General features: G+C 43.7%; 1 protein-coding gene across 2 annotated transcripts; it reads right to left on the reverse strand.

Moving 5' to 3' along the window:
- Positions 1-2404: 2404 nt before the first annotated feature.
- FAM174B (family with sequence similarity 174 member B) lies at positions 2405-27701 on the reverse strand. 2 transcript variants are annotated; one of them, XM_074964816.1, is made up of 3 exons: positions 27409-27701; positions 14889-15020; positions 2405-6109 (listed from the first exon to the last, which is right to left on the reverse strand). In XM_074964816.1, exons 1-3 carry the CDS (start codon positions 27699-27701, stop codon positions 6043-6045), a joined length of 492 nt encoding a protein of 163 aa, XP_074820917.1. In that variant the 3' UTR covers positions 2405-6042. The 2 variants fall into 2 exon arrangements, with proteins under 2 accessions (XP_074820917.1, XP_074820918.1); XM_074964817.1 differs by having other exon boundaries at positions 2406-6115.

The following is a 27701-nucleotide window of genomic DNA, read 5'->3' on the forward strand; positions in this document are numbered from 1 at the left end:
TCCTTCTTTACTTTCTCCACACCAGTCATGATTTTATAGACCTCTATCACATCCCTCCCCTTAGACATCTCTTTTCCAAGCTGAAAAGTCCCAGTCTTCCTAATCTCTCCTCATACCGCAGCAGTTCCATACCCCTAATCATTTTTGTTGCTCTTTTCTGAAACTTTTCCAATTCCAAAATGTCTTTTTGAGATGGGGTGACCACATCTGCACGCAGTATTCAAGATGTGGGTGTACCATGAATTTATATAGAGGCAATAGGATATTTTCTGTCCTATTATTATCTATCCCTTTCTTAATGATTCCCAACATTGTTCACGGTTTTGACTGCCGCTGCAGATTGAGTGGATGTTTTCAGAGAACTATCCATGACTCCCGAGATCTCTTCTTGAGTGGTAATAGCTAATTTAGACCCCATCATTTTATATGTATAGTTGGGATTATGCTTTCCAATGTGCATTACTTTGCATTTAACAACACTGAATTTCATCTGCCATTTTGTTGCCCGGTCATCCAGTTCGGAGAGATCCTTTTGTAGCTCTTCGGTCTGCCTGGGACTTAACTATCTTGAGTAGTTTATCATCTGCAAATTTTGCCACCGCATTGTTTACCCCTTTTTCCAGATCATCTATGAATACGTTAAATAGGGCTGGGCCCAGTATAGACCCCTGGGGGACACCACTATTTACCTCTCTCCATTCTGAAAACTGACCATTTATTCCTACCCTTTGTTTCCTATCTTTTAACCAGTTACCAATCCATGAGAGGACCCTCCCTCTTATCCCATGATGAATTATTTTACTTAAGAGCCTTTGGATCCCCCTTGTCCACATGCTTGTTGACCCCCTCAAAGAATTCTAGTAGATTGGAGACACATAATTTCCCTTTACAAAAACCATGTTGACTATTCCCCAGATTATGTTCATCCATGCATCTGACAATTTTGTTCTTTACTATTGTTTCAACCAGTTTGCCCAGTACTGAAGTCAGGCTTGTCTGTAATTGCCAGGATCGCCTCTGGAGCCCTTTTTAAAAATTAGAGTCACATTAGCTATCCTCCAGTCATTTGGTACAGAAGCTGATTTAAATGATAGATTACGAACTACAGTTAGTAGTCATGCAATTTCACATTGGAGTTCCTTGAGATGAATACCATCTGGTCCTGGTGACTTATTACTGTTTAGTTTTATCAAGAAAGGCCTATCACCCCTGCCCTCTTCCCAAACAGAGCTCTCAGGGGTGGATTTATACAAGAACATGTTTAATAGCAACAGTTCCTATTGTAACATGTAACAGTTCCTATTGTCCATCCAAACTTGCATTACCATTTTTTTTAATGGAAGCTTTTGGTCACAAGGGCAAATTCTAAATCAACATTTTCATCAATGGCCTGGTGATTGCATGGTTCTTACAAAGCCACATACAAAACCGGCAGAAGCAGAAACTGAAAAGAGAAATCTTAAATCCACAATCTCCACCCTGATGAAATTACATTACCAACAGTAATTTAGAGGGTATACTTACAAAACTGGCTCTCCAAATACACTCCAGCTTGCGCTCTCATTTACTGACATTAAGTCAGTTTGTGCTCGGAATAAAGTCTGATGTATGCAACTTAGTGTTATAAACTAGCAAGGATTATAAAAAGGGTCTGCAATCATTTCAGCCTTTTGCTGAAAAAGTCACATCCAGTTCCAACTTACTCCTTCTGGTGAGACGGACCTTGTCCCTTGTTCAGCTTGCTGAGAGGGCCATATAGGCATGTAGTTCTACACAAGTGATTCCTCTCTCTCAGAAGAGCAGACCCAGAGGGAGAAAGGAGCTGGGGACAGCCTTTGATCAGCTGAGCTTTGTGGGTTCTCAAATGGAACCTCCCCAAAAAGAATTATGGTCAGCAAAGAGACTGTAATTTGTCACAAGCAAGGTATCTCTCCGCGTTGTGGCATGTTCCAGTAAAAATGCCTTTAGTTTACTTGCTCTCTATTGGTTTGATTAAACTGGTACTTAAAGTGTATTTTGCTGAGTAGTAAGTTAAATTTAACATGAATGTTTATAGTAGTGTTTCTCCATTTTCTATAAAATAAAAATGGGCCTTTAAAAACCATTCTCTGCCAAAGCAACTTTAAGACTATGCAACACAAAGAGCTGCAAACACTGACCAGGTTACAACAGCAACCAGACTGGAACTCTACAGTGTAAGACACATAGAACATGTATTACTTCAATGTAGTGGTTAATGGCTAGCCGTGCTTCAACAGAAACCTAAAATGAGATAGTCCAAAATCATTTAAGCTATGTTGTAACTAATTACCACCTACACAATTTTTTTAATATATATATATATATATATATATATATATATATATATATATATACACACACACACACACACACATACACACACACACACACACTATAGGAGATGAGTTACATCAAGTTCTCTTAAAGTCTTAACTGAAATAAACCTATATAAATATTTAGCTAGACAAACAACTGAAATCACATATAGTGACCTTTAGAAAGAGGTAAATATCGTCCCATGTTTACAATAGCAATTTAACATCAGGCAAGCATTTAGGTTCATTGACATGACCTTGAATGACACTAGTAAAGGTGTCCTGATTTCCTTCATCAGGCAGCCATTTCTCCTCCGGCCTCCATTAGTTTATATACAAGGGTTGGGTTTTACCAAAGGAGCCCCAGGGAGTTAGTTGTCCTTATTCCAAAGAGAGTTGGGCACCTACATCCTTGGTGCCTTTGGGGCGAAGGGGGGGAGGGCGGGGAGAAAAAAAACAAGAACAATCACATTGTTCCCCACCAAAAGGTTCACTGGAGGACTACAGAAACAATCTTGGTTGTTAGCAATAGGCAAGTCAGGCAGACTGCCTCTGACCTACTTAAACTCAGCAGTGCTCATAGGGCCTGACAAATCCCAGTGACAGACTCCCACTGAATTCAGCAAGCGTTAGCTCAGACCATCTGAAAGACTAGGTAAACTGAAACTGGCCTTATTTCCTCCTCTTTCTACATCTGCAGAACCTGGATCTGGTCTTCAGCAGTAAAAAGTGCCCTCGGTCCCAGAAAAAGTTCAGGATACTCCAGACAAGCCATGGCAGACCAAGGACATGTCCTCTGGAGCTCCAGATGCTCTTCATAAATTCTCCTCTGAAAGGGATGTCCAAACACAATGCCATGATGGCTCTTTCATTGAGAGAGTAGCCATGGCACCCTCTTTTCCCCCTTCAGCAACAAGGTAATCGAAGCTTTAACCTATCCTTCTACCCAGCATTGCCATTTTTCACTTCAGGACTCAACCTGTCCAAGAACTTCCCATAACTCAGCTCTTCTTCATAGTGCTTTACCAACTCCAAAGGGACATCACGTTGCCTACTGAGAGCCACCTAGTCCATTTCTGTAACATGCTGTCTTGAAAGTGTTCCCAAGCCATAGCGTGTCATCCTAGCCTATGGGCCTCTTGCAGTTCCTGCAATCCGGAGCTCAGTGCGCTTGGCCCTACCCTAATCAATTTCTCCACCTTTTACCTCTTAGCTGACACATTAAATATTGCTCAATAACAGCACTATGGAGTGACTTGAATTTACTCCATGATAAAAAGGATAAAAATAGTATATTGATATTGCCTGGATATCTAATATTAGTTCTGCTTTGGGAATTTTCCAACATGGTCCAGCTGTGAAGCCTTTGCTGAACGCAAAGCACAATTGTGTCAAAGAATTTTCCACCACCACCTTTTATTGACTTCCAACTGCCTTGGCTCCCTCTTTTAACGCACGATACTATTCGCCACATTGCTCTGTGCAGAATGGGATTCTCTCCCAACAAATGATTCACTTTAAAAGTGCATTAACAGTCTGAAAAGTAACAGCAGAAATCCCATCAGGAGCTTCCTTTGCATTCTCGGTCTCCCACAGCAAATGTACTCCAAGTCAACAGAGGCCGGTTTTGCTAACTGCCAGTGCTGGAAACGCCACCTGGGATCTGAAAAATGCAGCTGGGTTCTGCCTATCATGTTGTCACCAGCAATAACAATTCCAACATTGGAACTCAAAAGTTTAGCTAAAGATTCATAAAGCAGAATGGAATCCAGTTCACTCTTCCAGAGCTGTGTAAGCTCCGCATAGTCACTATGAATAAAAATGCACAATAAATGCAGGCCAATAAAGCAAGCAGGTATGAAATCAGACACACAGGAAGTTGATCTGTTGAGTATGAAGGTGAACTTTTTACTCTGTCACTTTTCTGACCATTGCTACACTTTAAAGAGGAAACATGGAGTGACAGAACACTCATTTAGCAGGTAAGGGGAAAGGAATTTAGAATGTTGGGGCTACATCAGGCAAGGACTCAGAGGGACACCACCAAACTGCACTGTATGCTCATCAGAAGACTACTACAATTTTGCTTTTGTCAATGCAAACTGCTTTTGCAGAACACAGAGGCCTTCTTGCAAAGAGCCAAAGTGGAGTGAAGAAAGAGTGCAGCATCTATACCAGGCTGTTTCAGGGTGCAAGCCTTGGGAGTGCTCCGAACAAGTGAGAGTAGTATAACCTACTGTCATGATAACAAATCAAGAATTCCATGGGCAGCCTTTGAGCAGTCATTACCGAGAGGCAGCTTTGCAACAGACTCTTAGCAGGTCACAACCCACCAAGCAAATTGCAGAATTTACCAAAAGAGTCAAGCAAATGTTGGTACGTTCCAAAAACAGGAGGTAATTTTAACATCATAAAGGCAAGAGAGGCTCCAGATGGGTTAAAATCCTAAAGTAAAAGGGTATTTGACATAAATATTGGCAGAACACACAATAAGAGTGTCAATATGTCAAGCAAAGCTCATCAGAACTGTAGCTGCTTTTCAAGAACACCGTAAAACAGAACAACCATGCCAATAACTTTAAACTCAGAGCTTTCAAAGAATGGCACTGAATTTATGCACAGAACTCATAGGCTATGGATCTTAATCAGCCTAGATTACAGATATTCTAGTTTTTTTAAAATAGCCATCCCACAGCTCTACCAGTGTGAAGCATTGTAGATAGCAAGGGGAAAAACATATCTTAGTGTAATATGGGATTTGGCAGTCAGCCGGCGGGCAGATTTCCAGTGTGGTGCAGAGAGGATTCTTTGCACGAATGCTTCCAAGGAGAGGGGGGCAGGAAGAACCAGTGTTCTCTTCCTGCAATTTAACAACCGCGTATCAGATCTTTCGTAAAAAGATTGATTAAAAATTTGAGTAGCAGAAGAGTTACAGCCAGGAGAGGACACAAGATGGCAAAAAATGTTGTCTTACTTCCTATGAAGGGCGGGGAATTACAAAAATAGACATCTATTTCCTCTAATCCAAGATTCCTGTAGTACGGTATTTGCCTAGTTTTTCTGCTTCCCTATGGTCTCATGTTATTTAACTAAGTCTGACCAGAGCTCTATTGGAAAACGAGTACATCATTATAGGAGGGTTTAGTGCAATTGTTAAAATCAGTAGCAAGTCATTACAATTTTTTACAACAGTCACAAAATTAAAAAAATAAAGAACCCAACACCACACACACTAACATTTCAGCACAGTTTCAGCCACCAGCCTTCATCAGATGGGCAAGTATTTCTCTAGGCCCAGGATCATACAATTCCAAGTCTTTAAAACACAAGATCTGTTTAACAGAGACCAAAAGTATCTGATTCAGCTTTTAGAGGAAAAAGTCTTTTGGGGTCTAATTTTGGGTTTTTTTCCCCCTCCTTTTACAAAAATTTATTTGGACCAGTGAGTGCAGAAAGTCTATACACAGTGCTGTATCCACCCCATATGCTTTAGCAACCCCACAGCCTCTTCAAGCAACAGAGCAGAGTCTACGAGGAGGATCTCAGGTCATTCTACTGTGGAAGTTTGGAAACTAGGAGTTTAATGGTGACATTTTGGGCAGAGAATCAAACACCCTGCTGCTGTGTGCTGTATAAATAACATCACGGAGGCAGCAATGTTTGTTTTGGTTTCAATATTGCAGAGATGAAAGCTTCTCCTTCACAGTTAAGCTTCAGCAGGGCTCTCGACAGCTGACTGACTTCTCACAGGGAACCGGTGCTCCATGCAACAGCTTTACCTGGCAAGGAAGACAGCCAGGGAAAAGAATTAGTACAGTCAGAGAAGCTTTGTTATTAAATAGATCATATGCAATTATGGGAATTTACGTACAAGGGGGAAAACAAAAGAAACAACAATACTATCCACCACTGGGTCCCTGAAGCAGGGGTTGATTTCTGTGGTGATTTTGGTCACTGACTTGATTTTCTGCATATGGAAATTAGCCAGAGCACTCTGACCAATAGGCAAAGCTCAGGGATAAGAATTAAATCAATCACAGCCACAGTTTGTGGCTGCTCTCCTGGAATGGGACAGCTTTGAGCACCCCCCGAGAAAGGAAGTTTTCCCCAGGCAACTGGTTCACTTGGGGTCCTTCTGCTTGCTACACAGACCATTTTCTTCTTGGAGCCCTCATTTCCCCTCCCTCCACCACGCACCCACAAGGTAAAAACCAGGGAAGAGATGCAGCTGCCTCGGCAGGGGCAGTTACAGCAGACAGGAGTCAGGAGAACTTTTAGGTACAACCGCAGCACTTATGCATATTAAGCCAAGGAGCCAAGAACACAGGCTTCAAAAATGCCTTTTGGCCCCTTGGCGCTGGCAATCCACAGCAGCACCTGGCCAGGAAACCCTTAACAGCGGCACCAATGCTCCAGGCAATTTGTTGTATTTATAGTAAGCGACTGAATGAGTTGCTGTGATTTTCACCCCTTCACATGAGAATAAAAGATACCCTCCGTTTATACAGAGCCTTTCCCCACTCTGCCTACTGGAAAAAAAAAACCCACACATTTAAACAGCCTAGCATCATACAGAAGAGGCCTCCGGCTTTCACTTGCAAGAAATCTGTTATAGCCACTCTCCGGAGACCAAACACCTTGCTGTAACAAGCACACAGTACAGCACTCCAGTCAAGGCTGCACATGCCATTTAAGCTCTGGCAGGGATATGTTCTGTGGAGACCGATTAATATAATATACTCTGCATTATTTACAGAGAAGAAGGCCCCATACCTCTCAGCCACAGTAAGGACTCTGGGCCCTAGAATTTTGATGCAGATGTTTTAAATTGCCTCATGAAAGGAACATTTTGCAGAGGGTGGTAAGTCCAGGCCTCCTAATGTGGCACTAACCTTTTTAGTACCAAGTCCTACAGACTCCCTGACACCAAGGTGCAGGTTGTACTGGACACCTTAACTTATGCTTTACCTATCCAGTAAAGAAGCCTGTGCTTACACCATTGCGCTCTGGTTGAAGCTAGTTATACTGACAGTTGAACAAAAGCCCCACTTACTCACTGTAGCACCCCAGATATGTAACTGCAACACCACCACCAGTCAATACTTTGGAAGATACCACATTTCTAAAACACCTCTCATTTTCACTGCTGCTGTTAAAAGGAAAAATGAGCATCTGTACTCAAAAACTGAAGAATATCATCTAATTTTAGGGGAGGGGTGGAGGGCTTGATCAGACCCAGGAAATGTTTGTAGTTTTAAGTATTTATTTAGGGGATCTCAGACACCTGGCCTCAAAATTCCATCTCTGGCTTTTACATTCTGCCTCTTCAAGTCCCCTTCCATCCCTCCCATTATTCTATCCTGGCTTCTTACATGGCACCCATCAGTGATCATGAAACAAAAGGCTCCATATTCATTATCCATCCTCACAGACCGGTCAGTCAATTCTTGAATTTTTAGTGTAATTTATTTTATTAAAAAAAAAAAAACAAACAAAAACACAATTCCAGATTAGTAATTGTTTCCATGAGGCTTTCAAGCATGTGTTATTTCCGAAGTGGTTTTGCATCTCTGCTTTATGGCAGCCTTCGTGTTACACGTTTCAGAGTACTGTCACAGAGAAGCTGCGCTCTCTGGATGAGAGAAGATGTTGACAGAACCACTTCCCTGCTCCTGAGATTGCAGGAGAATCTAATCCAATAAAGGTATGCTTCTGTATTTGTCACAGGCAGTCAGTGGCTTTAGCAGCCACAGACAGGATTTTGTTTAGCTAAGATTTTTCGTGGTCTAATTAGCCAGCTATGCAGATGAAAGGTGGTTATTGTTCACTGTTGCACAGCCTGAGGGGGTGGATTTTACCAACACATCCGCTGTGGCAAGATGTTAAAGATGCAGCGGAATCCTAAAGTAACTTTCAGACTGCAGCCCAATTTACACCATCTGCCGCTTCTCAATGGCACGTACAGGGCTAGAAACCACTGCACATGGGGACAAAGCATCAAACGAAGAAAATGAACTGCATGAAAACAATCAGACTTACAATCAATCAGTGCTACTTCTCCCCTGCTGCCGATGCTACACAGCTAAGCAGCAATTGGCTTGCAGTTAGAATGCTGTTTGCATGGGGGAAGGGGAGAACAATCTCAATTATGCTCCAAAATACAGAAGCAAGTGAAGAAGAGATGTAAAAACAGATCTTGCCTACATGTTAAATACAGATTTAGTTTTTGAACCCAAAATATGAGGCTAGTTATTTAGGGCTTCAGAACATTAGGTAAATCAGAAGAGTTATTTCGTATTCACACACAGCATGAATGCCATTAAGATTGTTAACAAGAAGAGTGCCAGGACTCACTCAGAAAGATATTCCAAGCCAGCTGGAGAGATCTGTCCAGTTGCCATCTTAATGAGAGCACCAGATATTTGAAAATTATGGTCTTGCTTTGGCACATCCCAGTAACATGTAGGGATACCAGCGGTATACCTTGCTGGTACATACAAGCCAATATGCCATTCTATATTACTGCCTGTTAAACAAGTTCTCTCCCCTTTTGCATTCTGACCCTTTGTGCAGGGATTTCTGTCTATGCGAAATGCTTTGAAATCCTTCTCAACAGACGTACTAAAGAAAAGCAAGATCAAATGAATCATTCCTCTCTCCTTTTCCAATGTACACGGTTAGGCCTCTGCAGTTCAACATCCTGGATGCAAGTTTGAATCGAGGAAGCCACCAGACAGACAATTTCACGTGCTGCTTTGAAACCAGAAGGAATTTTTGGAGGTTTGTGGGCTACCTCTGTGAGAAGGTTACTGATGACCAGAGATCCTAGTTTTCCATGATAAAAAAAAACAAAATTCTCCAATAAAAAAAATAAAATAAAATTGTGTTTTTCCACAATTAAAATGAAACGTTGAACTTTAGTTTCCCAAGGTACATTATATATAGGTAAAAGTTGAACACAATGTTTTACTGATATACAGTAGAACCCTGTTTATCCAAGGAGCCTCCATTATCTGTTCTCCGTATTAACCAAACCACCAGCTGCCCTCCTGAGCCCCAGCACTGTCAGCCCCAGGCGGTGGTGGTTTGGTTAATATGGAGATCTGGATAATGGAGGCTCCTTGGATAAACAGGGTTCTACTGTATATGTTTTTATTTTTCACAAAATGTAAAAACTAAAGATTCGCTGTAAAAACACAAATTCCATGTTTTTCCATGGCAAATGCATTTCTAGGCTCCCTGGCGATGGCAGAACATTACCGGGTTTCTCCTTCCCGCATGGGACTTCACTATAGCAGAGGGTGACAATATGGCAAGGCCTGCATTAGAGAACCAAATCATTGGCAGTTCAAGAAGTAGCACTGCATCAGTGTAAGTATCATCAGTGCAGCACGCACACATTAGCCACCTCTGGGTCCTGGAGACCAGTGCACTGCAGAGCAGTAAATAGAGTACCCTTTACACCACTGAGGCAATTACAACAGTGATTCCCATCAAGAATGGCACTGCTGCAGCTGAAGACCATATGGTGGCTAGCCTTGCTTGAAGCCATTCTAGTCCAAATGGTGGCATGCTCGCCCACGCACTGTTGGGAGTGATTGTGTCTGGATAGGTGATATGTGATAGGATGCAAGGGGAATCCAATCAGTGATCAGTAGACCAAGAGTCTTTACTGCAGACAAAGCCGACATATCCCCATGTGCTAGAGACTGTATGAGGAGGGGAAAAGCTGCTCAGGAAAGGAAATGCTTCATGATAAGATAATCAGAGACGAGTGGAGTAAAGCTGTAGCACTGCCATGGCTGATAATGAAAGGCACTCTCCCGTCAGCACTCAATTTATTTAAAAATCTTAGAAGAAAAATAAAAAGGAGGGGAGCAGGGACCTTCCCGCCCATGGAAGGCACTTCTCATGTGAGGTTATCCACCAGTCCTCAGTCCCACTCATAGCGGTTCATTATTTCTCAATTTCATTAGCTAATGAGCTGAAACAGCAGTCTCGTCCCTTCCCTAGTTCATCAGCCCTGAAGAATGGCTGCAACTTCACTTAACATGTCAGTGTTATAGCGTCCGCAAGATTTTGTGGAGGTGGGGAGAAAAATAAAACCTTGCTAAAGCAGCAGTTAATGAAGCCTCGTTACAACCCATACATACTGGCTAAATATTCAGAACAGCCTCTTTATTTGTACAGCAACAGTAAAACATTGGAAGCATCAAAGTATAGTTGTCCAATTTGTGCAAGTGTCAGATCTCCATTTCATTCTGTTCCTGGCATGCACGTCAGCTGCAGTCTGCACTGTAGGCAGCAAACAGCACAAGGCAACCGTTCACTGAAAGAACAAGATGCTGGACATGGCGCTTGGAATTCCAAGAGTAGCTGCATTAGTGATGTCTTCTAACTGGAATCACGGAGGTAGGGCACCCAGCCAGCTCTTTCTGGAGATCCATCCCCATTTCTCCTTCCTTTGCTAATGAAACATGGTTAACTGGGGAAAGGTTCTCTTCAGACAATGGATCCTGTTGAGGAATCCTTCCTCTTCATGGTGGGACACATGCTGAAATGCCCAAGACAAACCCAGTGCTTCAAAAAGAAACCTCTTTGTGACTTTAGTGCTGGTGAAAAGGTAGAAACTGTTTTGGGATGTGATACAATCTTTGATGAGGGTCTAACAGATCAGTGATCTGCCTAGAAGACTGCTCTATCTAAACACACACAATTCAGAGACCTCGTTACTTTTTATAGCATTCAAATCCTCAGAGAGCCTCTCCCCATCTCAATTCTGCTACGGGATTGATGGTAGCTCCCCATAAACTAGGGCTGTACTGCTGGAGAACAGGAACCACATCCCTAAAGTAGCTAAGCGTTTTCAAAATGCAGAATTTGATATCTGTTGTACTAGAATTTCCTTGAGAATAAAGAAAGCTGAAGTATAGGATGGTGAACAAAATCTACGGTCGCTGTACCCCGTTGGTGGTAATACTGTAAGTATCGCACAAAGTGGAGGGGGGTGTGTATGTGTACATGTATCTATGACTAGTGAAGGCCCATTTGCACTTGTAAGGAACCCAAGAAGACTGAGTTCATTTCTGCGAAAGCAGCAGTACAACATGCTCTGGAGAAGAAAAAAAAAATAGTAGAAAACATGGCTACGACTCTCAAGTCGGACTGTTTCCAATGGGCTTGCCTAATGTTTCATTACTGGATGCATTTTCCCACAGCACTACTGTTTCCTGAGATTTTCCTTTTCACTGTGTTAAGAAAAATCTCTTCAACCTTGCCCCAAAATGCCTGCAAAGGAAGTTCTCTGGAACTCATGGAAGAGAGTGGAAAAGCAGTAGAAGCGGTCAGAGCAGAAGTAGGTCAAGTTCAGACAGTTCCACTCCCCAGTTCAGGCTCAAGCAATTCCAATGCATAAGCCAACACTCGAGGCTGCCCAAGAGACAGTGCATCATGCTGTCTATATTATTTATTAAGCACCAAGAGTGTGCTCTGTGCTGCAGAATTCACTGGAAAGCTGCAAAAACAGCACATCTCAGGAGGGATTTGAATGGGACAAGGAGGTGGTTTGTCAGAACTACACCCAGGTGTAAAGCATACCCTGCTTATTGGAACAATGCCCTGCACTTCTAAAAGCAGCAAAAAGTCCTGTGGCACCTTACAGACTAATAGACATATTGGAGCATAAGCTTTCATGAGTTAATACCCACTTCGTCAGATGCATGCAGACTTGACATGCATCCGACGAAGTGGGTATTCACCCACAAAAGCTTATGCTCCAATACGTCTGTTAGTCTATAAGGCACCACAGGACTCTCTGCCGCTTTTACAGAGCCAGACTAACACGGCTACCCCTCTGATACCTGCACTTCTAAGGCACCCTTTGCCTGATCATTTGAAGCCACTTTTCCAAGCAGTTAGCACTACAGGTCCCTGAAGGATAGGCAATTACCCCCATTTTACACAAAGGTAAATGGAGGCAGAGAGAGGCCCAGGATCACGCAGCAAGTTAGCAGCAGAGCCAGAAACAGAAGTCAAAATTTTCCCCATGCAAAACTTCACCTAATTCTCTTATATACTAACACTATCCAAGTGTCGGTCTAAGACCTGAATGGTACAAGAGGGAAAAAAAGCATATTTTCCAGACTTGAGTAACTCCAACTTGTATGCTTATGTTAAAGAAATCCTGAATGCTGCTTTTTTACTTTAATCATCATGGCCTTGCTGTTACCTTGTGATTCCCTGTCTGTCTGTTGTATCCATCTATTGCCTTTCCTCAGATGCTTAGACTGTAAGCATTCTGGGGGAGGGACCATCTTTGAGGGGTGTGCGTACGCACAGTGCCTATTACAACGGGACTTGATCTCCAACTGGGGTCTTCAGGCATAACTGCAATACAAACATAATAACAGAGCTCTAAATCTAAGGCACTGGTTTTCCCTCCAACAATGCTGCATTTCTCATTTTAAGTATCCAAAAACCATTCTACTTCAGTGACCCTGCATGCCCCTCAAAGGTTGTGTCAACAGCAAGCAGGTCCTCATGGTCCTGATCTAGTGCCAGCTTGCGCTACACCACTCACAACTGCATTGGTGAAAGCCCTGTAGAGTGGCACAGCAGCTCTCTCCAAGAGACCAGCCGATGATTAATCGGGAATGAGCACCAATACAGAGAGTCTATATGGAGCTCCGACAGCTGGCCAGGGGAAGAAGAGACTATTCTGGTTTGGGGGCTATTTATTTACAAATCTCAGAACGACTGACTCACCGTCATTCTTCACCAGCTCCCTATTCCTGACTAACTCTTTTAGGGGGAGATGTATTTCGTTATTTTGAAAATTACCAAAGCAAAACACAGCACCATATGCTTAAGTGCCCACTGAGTGTCCCTTGGAATGAATGCACTGCTTCCCCCACCTCCAGAACTAGGAGTGTGTGGGTGGGCATTTGTGCCTGGGGGGGACATGAGCAAGTCTCTGACAAGCTCCTAATTATGAGTTGGCTGGATTCAGATGCAGCCTTATCATTAGCAGAGCTTTTCCTAGCCGAAGCACCATGGATCTTGGCTGTCTTTGTTTGGATGAGAAACCTGACCCTTTTGCTGTCACCACTCTGAGGCAAATAAAAATAAGAGATTCAAATACACTGACACCATAAATCAGAGAGCCTGAGAGCCCACCTGCACTGAGAGGCTGCTATAAATTCTCCAACAGGACAGGAACTGAAAACTTTGTGCTGTCAAACGCTTAAAAAAAAAAAAGGGTAATGATTTTATGCTGCTGAGTGGGGCCTGATTGACAGCGCTGGCGACAGAAGCCCTCTGTTTATCACAGAGCAGATGCAGCAAAGGCATCTGCAAAGCAAGCTTCCCCAACACAAAGTCCCACCAGCGTGCCTCAGACCCAGAGATGCCCAAATCAAGAGACCATTTGTGAAAGCTTGTCAGCTTTTCCCCCACATGGTCACAACAGCAGCTGTGGAGAGAAGCAGCTCTAGACTGGTAGGGCCTGACCCTACACATATTGTTTATGAAGAGCACCAGATGTGAGCTAAGCGCTTTACACACTGTGGCAAATTGCTGGCACTACTATGATGGGTCTCGCGCTTTTTCTTCTTGTAGGGTGGGGAGGGTTGTTCAGGGCACCATTTCTTGCCCCTGAACTGGGGTATTAACTGCCCCACTACTGTCCTAGAGCAGGGGAGTGGAGAGGGAGGGACCTGGGTCCGCCGTCTACTCCGGGTCCCAGCCCGGGGCCCTAGGGATAGCGGTAAACCGCTTGAACTAGCGGTTCCTTCCCCTGGGCTACTTCCCTCTCCTGCCCTTCAGCTTGTGGGGCTTCCTGCCCTCCCTCTGCACAAACCAGGTGTCCCTTTACCTAGGGTCTTGGTCTTCTTAGCCCACCGCAGCACTTCTCCAAACTCTCCTCTGCTTCCCTCCAAACTGCTCTTTGCTCCAATGCCAATCCACTCTGCTTCAACTCCTCCTCTTGTCTAATTGAAGCAGGGGGGTTTTATCATGTGACTGGCTTCAGGTGCTTTAATTAATCTATAGCTAACTTTCTTCCCTCTACAGGGAATAAGGCTCCCTTCTAACACTCTCCTGCAGCCCTCTAGCTATGCTGTATCACAACACAAATACGAGTACAGGAAGAATGTAACATACAGAGGAAGGATCAGGGATGGGATGCAACAAGCAGCAAAGGATTGAGCAGGGAAGTTCAGCCCATTAACCTTTGTCAGTTCTATACAGTTTTTTGTTTGAGCACATCTCTTCTGTTGGCACTTCACTGCAGGGAGGACTAGGGCTTTTAGGCTTGTTGGAAATTACATGCTTTAAGGAGGAGAGGTTGGATGCATAGCAGACTAGATTTCAGGTGCAGGGGCCACCATGAGGCCACCATGAGGAGAGTGGTGAAGCTTTTGTGGATTGAAGGGAAGAGCAGAGACGGAGCTAAGCCTTGACAAGGCATTGTGAGCGTGCAGAAAGGAAGAGCCATCCACCCAGCTAACAGAACCCAGGAGGCAGCCTTTAACCAAGACCCACCCATGTCAGTACCTGTATTTCACATCAAACACTGTCGAGTCTTCATCATCATCATCATCTTCGTTCAGAGGGGCCATTTCTACTCGCTCAGCCGGGGTCGTGATTATGTCATACTTCCGTGTCTTTTTAATCCTCTTGCCAGACCTGAAACAAAGAAAGGGGGGGTTCATTCTGAAAGCGTTCCCTACAGGAAGGGCTGGGGTGGGCTGTTACCCACCCATTCTATATACAGCCCAGACTGCTAAGACCTACCCTGATGCAAAGTCTGTGGAGCCAGCCCCTCCTCCTCTCCACCACTTGTACCCATCACTGAAGAGCTCAATTTCCTGTCAGCTGTAATCCAGATCAGTGTCAGTCTTTTAGTTTCAGAGGCACAGCCATTGATCCTTTGGTGTGCAGGGCAAATCGCTGGCACAGCAGCTCAGAGCCCCCCTGCTGCCATGCTCAATAAGTCAGACAGAGGCTTAATCAGAGGAGGCAGCCGACAGGTTAACTAACATCTTTAGAAGAGAAAATCACGGCAATCCGGCTGAGTCAATGTCTACCAAGCTGACAGGGGTTCAGAGAAGAGTTACAAGAGGACTGGGCATCTGAGGTAATATTTATGAGTGGACAACCTCTTCTACCTTTTTTGGACACCAGAGTGAAGTTTCCAAACACTCCCCAATACAGCCAGTAGTTTCACTTGAGCAAAGAGGATGGATCTAGACTGTTCTCAGTGGTAGCAGATGACAGAACGAGGAGTAATGGTCTCAAGTTGCAGTGGGGGAAGTTTAGGTTGGATATTAGGAAAAACTTTTTCACTAAGAGGGTGGTGAACCACTGGAATGTGTTACCTAGGGAGGTGGTGGAATCATCTTCCTTTGAAGTTTTTAAGGTCAGGCTTGACAAAGCCCTGGCTGGGATGATTTAGTTGGGGATTGGTCCTGCTTTGAGCAGGGGGTTGGACTAGATGACCTCCTGAGGTCCCTTCCAACCCTGATATTCTATGAATTTTATACTCACTCCTGTGCAAGCATCATGAAAAAAAATCACTGGCCATGTTTTAAGATTTAGGTGTAGCCAATGTCCTTCCCCTTAGCATAATGCTCAATTTCTTTTGTAGCAAGGATGCTTATACACCTGTGCACCCTTTACTGTTGTTAGACTCATTTTCCAGAATCTACTTACATTAAAATAATTGACATAAAAAAACAAAATGATACAGAATATGGTACTCAGCTTGACACTATTTAACTCGAAGCACCTGTATTCTACAAGCTCTTTTTATTCCACAGATTAATATCCATTAACCCAAGGTCTTGAGCTACCTCACACTGCTCAGACATAAGCCTAGGTTTGTGCTGGTTACACTGGTTTGTGCTTCAGTTATATTGCATTTAAATAAAGAAGCTGCAATATGACCATCTTTTGGGGGATATGGGGAAGAAACAAAGAGCTGAGCATAATTGCTTGCACTCTGGAAATGGTTTATCCAACACAATGCAGACTGTTTCTCCTTAAACTCTTAGTTAAAAAAAAATCAGATTGAAAATCTGTAGGATAACAGAGGACAGCCAAATGTCTGGAGAATTTCCAACTAGCAGTTCAGGAGCATTAACAGGTCATGAAAACATTCCTGCTGTCCAGAAGTCTCACCCTGACAAATCACACAAGATGGGTTGGGGCTGCCATCACCTGAAATCTCTAATCCAAGGCTGGATATTTTTCTAAAAGATATGCTACAGCTCAAACAAGAGATATAAACTTGAAGCAGGAATTATTGGGGAATATCCTTTGCCCTGTGTTATGCAGGTCAGATAAGATCATCATAGGGTCCCTTCTGGCCTTGAACTCTATACACGTTCAAGAAATATCTGATGTAAAAGATGTCACTGGCCTCTGAAGACAGTCCTGGACCAATGCCCCAAAACAGTGCTAAGTAACGCAAGCCCCAGACCTTGGGGCAATGCAATTTTCATTTCCTGAGCATTCTACGGACTAATTTGCATCAAAAATGTCAAGAAACTCTCATGGTCCAAGCTACACTGTAACAATCTGTGCTGTATAACATCAAGCAGAGCACAGTGTGTTTTGTTCTATTATCCCAGTGGTAATCAAACTTTTGTACTGGGGCCTCCTTTCACATAACAAGCCTCTGAGTGCGACCCCCCCCCTTATAAATTAAAAACACTTTCAAATATATTTAACACCATTACAAATGCTGGAGGCAAAGCAGGGTTTAGGGTGGAGGCTGATAGTTCGCGACCCCACATGTAATAACCTTGTGACTCCCTGAGGGGTCCTGACCCCCAGTTTGAGAACCCCTGTATTATCCTAGCAGTTAAAACAAGTCGTTTCAGACCCCACCCAGTAGGGCCTTATTAACCAAACACCTGATAATCCTCACAAAAACACCTGGCAGTCTCACTCCACTTTTCAGCCAAGACCTAACAGCAAAGTGATGCAGTGAGAAAAGTGATGTGTTGAGATCTCATCTTATAAGGAAAGCTTTGCTTATACAAGAGAACATTTACTCAGACAATATGAAATGTCATCATCATTAAAACTAAACTGAACATTCCTCAAGGTGAATGAGGCACATTCTACAATTGAATTAGGAAGTGAACAGCCATGACAAAACAACCTGCAATGAATCTCCCATGTGTGCGCATGAATTAGCAAGGCTATGCTGGATTGCATATTAAAAGAACAGGTCGTTTTTCTGTCTGCAATCAGATCTACTTTTGCTGCAAGACATCAGTTCTCATTTCCTACAGAGGCAGATACAGATTATTTCAGGCAACTACTGAAAGAACATTGTATTATTTAAAGACAGTTAATTGCCAGTGGCTGAGTTGTCCTAGTTTTCTATTTCTCTATTTACTTACCATTTAAAGAGAACTTTCAAAGTCATTGTCACTAATATGACAATAGTCACTTAACAGTGAAGCTAGATGGAAAATGGAAAACAAGTTTTGTAGAAACCTTTTGACTTAGCTGAGATGTAGGTGTGAATACCTTGTCATGGAGCAGGCAAAGGCTCTTTGATTCTCTCTTCTTTCAATTAATTCCTATTTATTTGGTTAACATCATTATTGTTAACCTGCAGACCCAACAGCCAGTACACACACACACACACTTTTTTATGAAACCTAGGGGATTTTTTTTTGTCTGGACAAAAAACATGGAGACAAACCATCTTTAAATGGAAACCTTTCAAGTTTCCCACCCACATACTAAATGATTTCTTCAGATGGATTTTTGCCCAATCTGCTTCCTGTGGCAATGGACATACTTATCCCTGATAGTATCTCGTTAATCAGCAGCAATAATGAGACAAAAGAAAAAACAAACACGACACACTGAGTGGGACAAGGTACCACATATCAACTGTATGTATGAGCACAGTAGCACAAGACGGGAATGTAAACATTTCACGACCTTTGTAGACCTGTTCCACAGGGCCAGAACACATTAAGGCCTCATGTGTGATAACAGGCCATGGCTTAGTCACCCAAACACATTTGTTTTATTAAACTAACAAGAAAGGATGTTGGGGCAGCAATTAGAGCATGCTCCTTGCACACTGATAAAATCAAATACCCCTTGCACGAAAGACCCCGTGGTAAAGGGTATTCATGCACAAGGCTTTCAGCGCAGGAGATCTGGCTTCCAATGAAAAGTTAAAAGTGACTAATGCTTTCATGCTTAGTCCCTACACCTCAAAGTGCTTCCCCTAGGTTAGCAGGCCTGATCAGAAGATGCTGTGGTTGGGATGGAGATGCACTCACTACAGTGCTGAGCAGGTGCTGTGGGGCATACCAAGGGATAGCAGGTGTTCCAGTTATAACAGGAGTACACCAGCAGAGCTGGGGGGATGTCCAAGGACTACAACAGCAGAAGGTGCCACTGCAGATCTAGACTGAAATGCATGGGCAGAGCTGTGGAGGGGTGGGCAAAATTCATTGTTCTGTGTTAGGAAGGAGGTCAGACTATTTGATCATAATGGTCCCTTCTGGATTTAACATTTACCAATCTAGGAAGCATGCCCAGCATCTTCACAAGCTCCAAACAACTGTAGCCAGTGCCAGTAACCTTCTCATTTTGGGCCCACTATTGATCCTGTTAAAGCCAACAAGAAACTCACTAGCTTTAACAAGAGCAGGATTAGGGGGCATGAAATGTATATAAAACAAGGAGAATAATGGGAAGACCAACTGGACCCACGCAGGAGGATCCAGCTCCTTGAGCTCATGAGTTACTGGGCATGTCAGTCCCATCCCCGTGCAACTATATTTCTTTACGAGTTAAACGCACAAGATACCACCCTCCATGACAGTGCTCTCAACTCCATAAGAACAAGGATGCACTGCCTGCACGTTTCAGTACAGCTCGGGGAAGGGGTGATCAATATTGAAACATAGCGTATGAAAAGTTGGCTTGGAGAGAAGGAGAAAGTTTATGACTCGTGTCAGTCTTTTGACCAGGGGCTGTTTTGGTCAAACTCTAGTCATGTGTAGCACTTCATGCTCCTTACTGAAGCATCATGTGGTGGGAGAAATGCATTAGTCAACTCACTAGTTCATTATATACTTTAAGCCTCCAATTTATTTTAGTCAACAACCCTGATGCTCAGAAGTAACTTCTCTTGACCCCACAGAGAATCGTCTCAGATCTTTCAATCCAGCATTAACGCCTCCTGAAGACAGCCATGAGGAGGTAAGAGGGGAGATTAAATTATCCTTTCCAATAAGCGTGTTTCTCATTTGTAATTCCACCAAAAACAATAGACTAAATCCATTCCTGTTGAAGCTCCAATTAAGTGCTACTAGGAATGAATTGGGCCCAACATATTTAGCAATAATTGGCTCCTGCAACATTTACAAGATTCCAGATAATAAACCTAGGAAAACTCCAGACTTGTAACAAGTCACTGAATGCGAGCTTCATTAATACCGCTGACATTTTACCATTTTCTATCGAACCGTGCTTCTTTGCTCACATGATCATTTTAAACCCTGAAATTAAACCAGAAGCCATTAAGATGAGTTCTCCTGCATGCTTTCAGGCAGGCATTCATTTTGCTGTAATGAACGTCATGACACGCCACATTTCTCTAACAACCGGCTTTTTGAGATGGAACATACTCAACCACAGAGAACAGAAGCATATGCTTGTTCAACTGCACTAACTGTTAATAAGAGGTTTGGAGGCTGGGAAGAAGGTTGTGAAAAACTTCAGGAACATCTGAATGAGGCCTTGGCATGATTCAATTAAAAGGTAGTACCTGAAAGTAACTAAAATAATACCGTATGCAAATCCAGTCTACAGTACTAAGACCAATATGCACTTTCAAACATTAGTCTCATAAGACCAACTATATCTCTATTATCCCCATTTTACAGACACGGTGGCGTGGAGAATTTAAGTGACTTATCTAAATTCGTAAAGCAAGAGAGCAGGGAAGCCAGAAATAGGGCACCCAGACTCCTACTTTGACCAATAAAACACTCACATCTGAAGAGAGGTTTCCAGCAGGGGTCATAGTTGGCTTTTTATTGGGGGGGGGGTCCATATAATAAACTCTCAAACAGGGTGGACTGGAAGCCTTGATTTAAGTTACTGATCTGAATTGTTTTTTGCCCATCTTAGCTGTTTTCTTAAAGAAAGGGGTTCATTGTCTTTGAATGGTAACCAGTAAAACATGTTCAACTGCAACTAAATATAGCCTTTACTCTAAGTTTGGGACTGCTTCTTGCTAACCAGGAGGATACACCGTATCTGTACACATTTAACTTACATTTATTCAGATTCTTAATGTTTACATTTTTATCTTAGAAAATCGTGAATGATACATTTCTTATTTGATTTATTTTTAAATTTGTGATATGTGCCAAGCTCTATTTGGATGGAAATTCAAATTCAGTTAAAAATGCACAAAAATGGCATATTTTTTAAATCAAATTTTAAAAAGCCTTAAATTGCTGCCTATGTAAGAAAAAAAGATGAAGTTCATCAAAACATGTTTTGTATTTAGAACTAACTGATTTATTAAACAAAGGCAATATTATCCATAGATAGTGAATTGAACTGATAGTAAAGGGCATAGTGACCAGAAACAGTTTTAGAACTAGTAGATCTCACCCTGTCACACCTAGTTTATATTCAGATTGGCGGAGGAAAACAAGCTTTCCAGCTTTTTCAATTCCCAATTGGTTTCTTAACTATGAACTTGTCATTGAACTGCACTGAAGTTGAATAAACTGAAATGAAGAAAATATTTTCTCTGCAGAAGAGGCGACTGCTGTCAAAAGCTGGTCTAGCACTAAATCTCTGATTCCAGGTGTTTTACCAGGGACTTCCACCATTTCAGTGGTATGACTTTCTTCAAAACTCAGGAGCAAATGTGTATTAATTTTATTTAATTGAAATGATTTTTAATAGATAATAACTTTATGCCTCAACATAGGTTGTCAATTTCAAATTTAATTTTAAATTGGGTTTTTTGAAAGAATAAACTTGTATTTAAATAAAAAGTGATTTTTTTTTGAAGACTTTTTTTTTTAAATCCTTGATTTTTACCCAGCCTGCTTTCAAAGTGATCTATTTCCCTCCAGTAGCTGGCAGCTGGCTGCCTGCGGATTGAAGAAAGGGGGTTTTTGTATTGTTGGAGTACAGTAACTAGTTATAAAACAATTTACACTTATTCAACTTGGCCTTCTAGCGTAGGTGAGCCTTAGGTGTACAAAGCACCACCCAGCTAGGTAGGATAAGCAGGTCCTGTAACCTATGACTAGATGATGAGTCACTGTACTTAAATCTCTCCCCTAAAGCATTGCAATGTAACCAGTTTTGTAGCTATTAAAGAGGTAGGCCCGAGGGAAAGCTATCTAAAAAGAATGGGATTTGGTAGAGAAATCTGAGGCTCAGACAGGAATGATGTGACCAAAGGTTCTTTTGGTCAAAATATTATTGTTATATAAGTGAGTAGCGTGTCTCTCAACAGGCAGACCTGTACCTTGTAAATAGTGCTTACATCCAGCTTGAGTCTTAATCATTTCCACACTTTTTACAGCAGGTCACAGCAAACACTACTGACCATGGCAGATAACGCCTATTGCCCCACTGTGACACTGCAGTTGCAGTTTGCTAATTTAAAAAAAAAAAAATACTTGACAGATTTATCTAATGTCCCAGTGGCTTCCGCATCAAGCAACACAGACAACCAAGTTTCCAACCTTTCATTTCCTTTTTGAGTGTTGTTAACCCTCACAGTTTACTTAGTAAGCTAGGGGCCTAATTCACCTCTGGAGTAACTGCACGGACATCAACGGAGAGGAGGGAGAGAGTTGCAAAATATGGATTCAAAAAGGCAGAATCAAAACATGGACAGAAGCACTTGCTGAAGTAGCAAGTATTTGGCAAGTTGTGGAGGATATTTTGGCTTACGGGTGGGAGAGAAGGAGGTACTCAGCACATACGTGATGCTGAGAAAATAATCCATTCCCCCTGCCATTGGAAGTGGTTGAGCATCCTTTCCAGGTGCATCTCTGAGTCAGCCAGGAAAGGTTGCTATTGCTAATTAGGTGCTGCCTCCTGCTACTGTGGACCATGCAACTTTCACAGCCTGCGCACTCTTGAGCAGCCCAGGGGAGAGGGATCTGGAATTCAAATTCCTTATGGCGGTGCCAAGCTCTACTCCACTGGGCCCCCCCAAGTCCACTCAGATCAAAACACTTCTAAGAAGGAAGAAGAACTGGTCATCTTTGAAAGCACCCATTAAAAAAAACAGTGAGCTGGAAAGAAAGCAAGAATGTAAGTATCACAAGCCGGTGCCTGTGATAAAATATCTGCCTGCTTGATGTTCAGTTGAAGGACCTGGAAAAGTGGCAGAACCAACCTTTTGCCTTCACGTCAGTTTGGGTACACAGTGCTGACAACTTCTGCTGGCATCACGGACCATGAGGAAGCAAGGCAAAAACACACAGGAGCAAGATCCTGGGATTCTTTTTCTAAAACTTGTAAAACAGGTATACTAATAAATTGTTCAAATGGAAAAAAACAAACAAACCCACACTCCATCTCAACAATCCGTATCTAAAGGGATAGTTTACTTGCAGAAAACCAGTGTAATTTCATAGTGACAGTTTAATCAAATATTGGATTTCAACAAATTCTGCTTAACAGCAATTTACAATACTAGTCTCTGCAAGGTTCTTTGTTTTTGGGGGGGGGGTTGTTTTTTAAAAATGGGCATGAACAAAACTCTTATTTTGATCAAGAAAGGCATTTCATTTGAGTAAATGTGATCTTTCTTCTGCAACAGAAATGAGAACTCCTCTCCAAACTATTTTGCCAGCTGTAAACTGGAAAAGGTACAAACATGCTTGTTGTTTTGCTTGTCTTATTTTGTAACTCAGATCAATCATTGCTTACACACTAGAGGCTGTATCAGATAAACAAACTATTGCACATAGAAGTCGAAAGCTCCATTTTCTAGGGGAGCCACTGTGTTTATTACAAGAACAGCAGGAATCTCTCACATATATGAAATGTGCTTTAACTATAAGCAGTCATGTACAGATTAAATGAGTTTGGCATGGGAGAGCTCAGCAGTGCTTGCCGGTAAAGCTGACTACAAAGAATTTTCTAAAATAATTGGGTTTGTGTCCCCTTTGGCTTCTGTACGATGTGGAAAGAAGACTCAAAAGGCTGGGTTTTCTGCTGCTTGGTTTTTTACCTTGGAAAATATCAAGAATGTCAACCCTGCTTTCTCTTTTTACATATGGAGAAACCAAGGCAGGGAAGCTGAACTTGCCCAAGGCCAGTTATTAAAAGAGCTATTTAGATCACCTTATACTGATTTTACTAGTAGACTATGCTGCCTTTAGTCTGACCCACCCAAGTGTCTAATAGCCTTCTGATGTATAATCCCACGACAACTTTGCAAACCTGGATGAGTAGATGATAGTGATGAGAAGAATTATTTTAAAAAGCAATGTTTTATTTGCTTGCCCCTATACCAAATTACTTGCCATGGTAAATTGAATCTTGCTACGCTGTGCTAGTCACTGACACGCATCAGCAAATCTTTTGCAGTTTGTTCACTGGGACAGACTTATGAGATGTCCCAGTTTCTAAGGGTTCTCTTATAGAAGGGAACCCTTTAAGAACAGAACTCGTAGACTCCGCTCATCAGCATGAATAAATTAAGATTATTAAGACCTCAGAAACAGGGAAGAATAGGAACAGTTAGCTGGAACAGCCACGTAACTGCAGAAGAGCTGTTTGCGAGTAGGTGGAGGAAGAATTCACAAAATACACCTGTTCAAATACCTCCACTGCCCAACTTCTTCCTTCTACAAGCAACAACCAACCACAGCTTCCCAGAGAACAAGTTATATGACTCAACCCTGCAGGTTGTTTTCTTTTGCACACACCTGTAAGAAAGAATTCCTGTTAACTACTGAAGGTTTTGTAGTTTTCCACCATGAAGTCAGGAGTGAACAAACCAGAGCTAAACACTCTTAGATGGTCAGCTCTTTGAGACAAGAACTTTTCGTTTACTTTATGTCCACAGACTGCCAAGCAGAACTGAACCTCTAGCTGCTACCACAACAGAAACAATAATTTATGAACACTAATATGAAAGGCTCAGTTTGACACTGGTAAGTTTATTTTGTCCTAACTCAGCAACAAGCCAACAGAGAGATCAGTTTTCTAATGTGACTGACTTTGATTTGCTTGTGTTCTTCCCAGCATAAAATCAGACAAAGATTTCAAGTATTACAATGTTACTCAGCACATCCTGGTTCCAACCCACTTTCTACAGGAGAGGAGGAGGGTGAATGCAATATATTTGCTGTAGTTATGCTGCAGAGAGAAAAAAAATACCAGGATCCCACCAGGCAGATGCAGACTTCTTGCACGCTGCAGAGCTGTGTTCTGCCAAGGCTTCCATCAATCCAACATAACATGGATTTGGGGGAGAGGAGGGGCTGGATCCACAAACCAATCCCCCATTCCCTCCAGGCCATCCAACCACACTGTGCAGGGCTCCAGCTGCACAAGCGGCCACAGAGTGGTTCCATGGCCCAGAATTCCATCTATCCTAATTCTTGGGGACCCAAACCATTTATTTGGGCTTTATCCTAGGGCTGAACTCTGGCCTCAGCATTAAGCAAAGACTTCTCTCATTTGTACACTCCAGTTGGGTAATTGCACCACAACTGCCCACAATGCACCATCTGCACACACATGCAAGAGACACACCCTTTGAAAACTTGACAGAATGAGCCTACTCCCTGCTGCACCAGAGGAAACCTACTCCCAACCTAAATTACTACTCTAGAAAGTTTTCACCCCATCTTCCTGCTTTGAGTTTATTTTAAAATTGGGGTGGAAAACACACTCAGGGAAGTTTGGGGGTTTTTAATGACACCTCCAGTATCTCTTCCAAAATCATAGCAGTTTCCTAACACCACAACCTGATAAAAAAAAAAGATGTTTTATCCAAAGTACGGTGTTCAAGAAGGGATGTCAACAGAGTCAAATGGGAGAGATCAAGTCTGATATGGGCTGGAGTTTCAAAACCTAGAGACAAGACTCTCCTGTCACTTCTCTAATCATCAATACTGGACAACATACACACAAATAGGTAGGCATGCTATAAATGAAGGGGTTTTACTCCTGATGAACACTGGATGAAATAAGTCACCCCCAGTTAAACAGTTGCACATTCTTATATGCTTCCCTGCATTTCCTTCACTCTAGCACCTACATGGACATAACCCTGTGATGTTCACTCTACCAAAATCACAAAGGAAAAATCAGGATGCCAGGTATATACCAGGCAGTGGAAGGCAGGGAGTTAGCAGTTCATACTTAGAGATTATTGAGGACTATTGGGAAATTATTTTCAAGTCAAAACTCAAGGCTTTGCTCCGCCCACCTGGACACTATGCATAAACATTCATATTATGGCAATTATTTCAAGAGAGCTTATTCATGTTTTAGCTAATGAAACAGAACAATACTTCTTCCTTACAAATACAGAGTGCTCTGGAAAGGGATGGGAACAAACAATTCAAAAGTATAAGCATTCTATTTTCCATTTTAACCACCCCTTTCTGACCAACGGATCTAGGACATTTTACAAATGACATACAATCGGCCAGGGGCTGGCCAAAATTTGCCTTCTCACCCGCTTCCATCCCCTCTGTGCCAAGTGCCTTTACTCCAGAGGAAGATGCATTTCAGCTTTTCTGGTTTTAGGCTATGTCTACTTTGCCACCTACATCAGCAAAACTTACATCGCTCAAGAGTGTGAATATTCTACCCCCCGAGCAACATAAGTTACGTCGGCATAAGTGTTCGTGGGCACAGCGCTATGGCAGCAGGAGAGCTTCTCCCGCCAACATAGCTTTTGCTGTTCACAGGGGGTGGGTTTTTTACGCGAACAGGAGAGCTCTCTCCTGACATAGTGTCTTCACCAGACGTGATGCAGCTATATCGGTACAGCTGCGCCGCCGTACGGGTAGACATGGCCTAAGACAGTACTTCTCAAAAGTTTTGTACTCATGACCCCGTTCACATAGCAAGCCTCTGAGTGCAACCCCCCTTATAAATTAAAATCTTTTTTATATATTTAACACCATTATAAATACTGGAGGCAAAGCAGGGTTTGGAGTGGAGGCTGACAGCTCGTGACCCCTCATATAATAACCTCACGACCCCCTGAAGGGTCCCGACCCCCAGTTTGAGAACCCCTGGCCTAAGAGAAAAGGCCATGAGAGCGTCAACTTCTACATGGACTGGTCAGGGACTCACTTTTTCAGGTCACATCCCAGAGATCCTCACCCACAACTTAGAAAGGTGATAGTGCTGTTGTGATCAAGGGCTTTCAGGGCATATGGTAGCCCGGCACTGACTCACCTTACTAGTCACATGCAAATACGGCCTAAGGAAACCATCAGCAGAGAGACACTGTGTTAGCGCTACTGTTGGGGTGGGGACAAAGAGGAGCCCCCCACCTGGGGGTGTACAGAGAGCAGTGCCCCCCCCCGGTCTCCATGGGGGAGAGCCCACCCCACCGGAGGGTGTACAGAGAGCAGTGCCCCTCCCCCCCGGTCTCCATGGGGGAGAGCCCCCGCCCCACCGGGGGGTGTACAGAGAGCAGTGCCCCCCCCGGTCTCCATGGGGGAGAGCCCCCGCCCCACCGGGGGGTGTACAGAGAGCAGTGCCCCCCCCGGCCTCCATGGGGGAGAGCCCCTGCCCCACCGGGGGGGGGGTGTACAGAGAGCAGTGCCCCCCCCGGTCTCCATGGGGGAGAGCCCCCGCCCCACCGGGGGGTGTACAGAGAGCAGTGCCCCCCCCGGCCTCCATGGGGGAGAGCCCCTGCCCCACCGGGGGGTGTACAGAGAGCAGTGCCCCCCCCCGGTCTCCAGGGGGGAGAGCCCGCCCCACCGGGGGGTACAGCGGGCAGCGCCCCCCAGCCAGGGTCCCTCCTCCCCCCGCCTGCCCGGCGAGCGCCCAGCCCCCCGGCCGGTACCTGCAGACCCGCAGCAGCAGACAGCCGATGAGGCCGGCGCTGAGGACACACGCCCCGATCACGGCGGCCTTGAGCGCGGACAGGTCCCGGAGCAGCGCGGGCAGCAGGCTGACCTGGGCGCCGCTGTGGTTGCCGGGGGCGCCCAGCGGCTCCGGCGGCGGCGGCGGCCGGGTGGCGTTGGCGGGGCCCTGCGCGGCCTGTGGCGGCCCCGGCGCGGGGGGCTCCCGGCGGCCCCGGACGGGGAGCGCGGCCAGGAGCAGCAGCAGCAGCAGCGGCGGGGCGGCGAGGCGCAT

The sequence above is a fragment of the Natator depressus genome, chromosome 10 (assembly GCF_965152275.1).
Source record: "Natator depressus isolate rNatDep1 chromosome 10, rNatDep2.hap1, whole genome shotgun sequence".
NCBI classification, from domain to species: domain Eukaryota; kingdom Metazoa; phylum Chordata; order Testudines; family Cheloniidae; genus Natator; species Natator depressus.

Bases quoted from the DNA above. Each gene is read 5' to 3' on its own strand.
- FAM174B (XM_074964816.1), bottom strand. From the start codon at position 27,701: ATGCGCCTCGCCGCCCCGCCGCTGCTGCTGCTGCTGCTCCTGGCCGCG. The intron at 15,021-27,408 runs GTACCGGCCGGG...TCTTTGTTTCAG, and splicing joins CTGCTGCTGCGGGTCTGCAG to GTCTGGCAAGAGGATTAAAA. The intron at 6,110-14,888 runs GTACTGACATGG...TGCCAGGTAAAG, and splicing joins GTGTTTGATGTGAAATACAG to CTGTTGCATGGAGCACCGGT.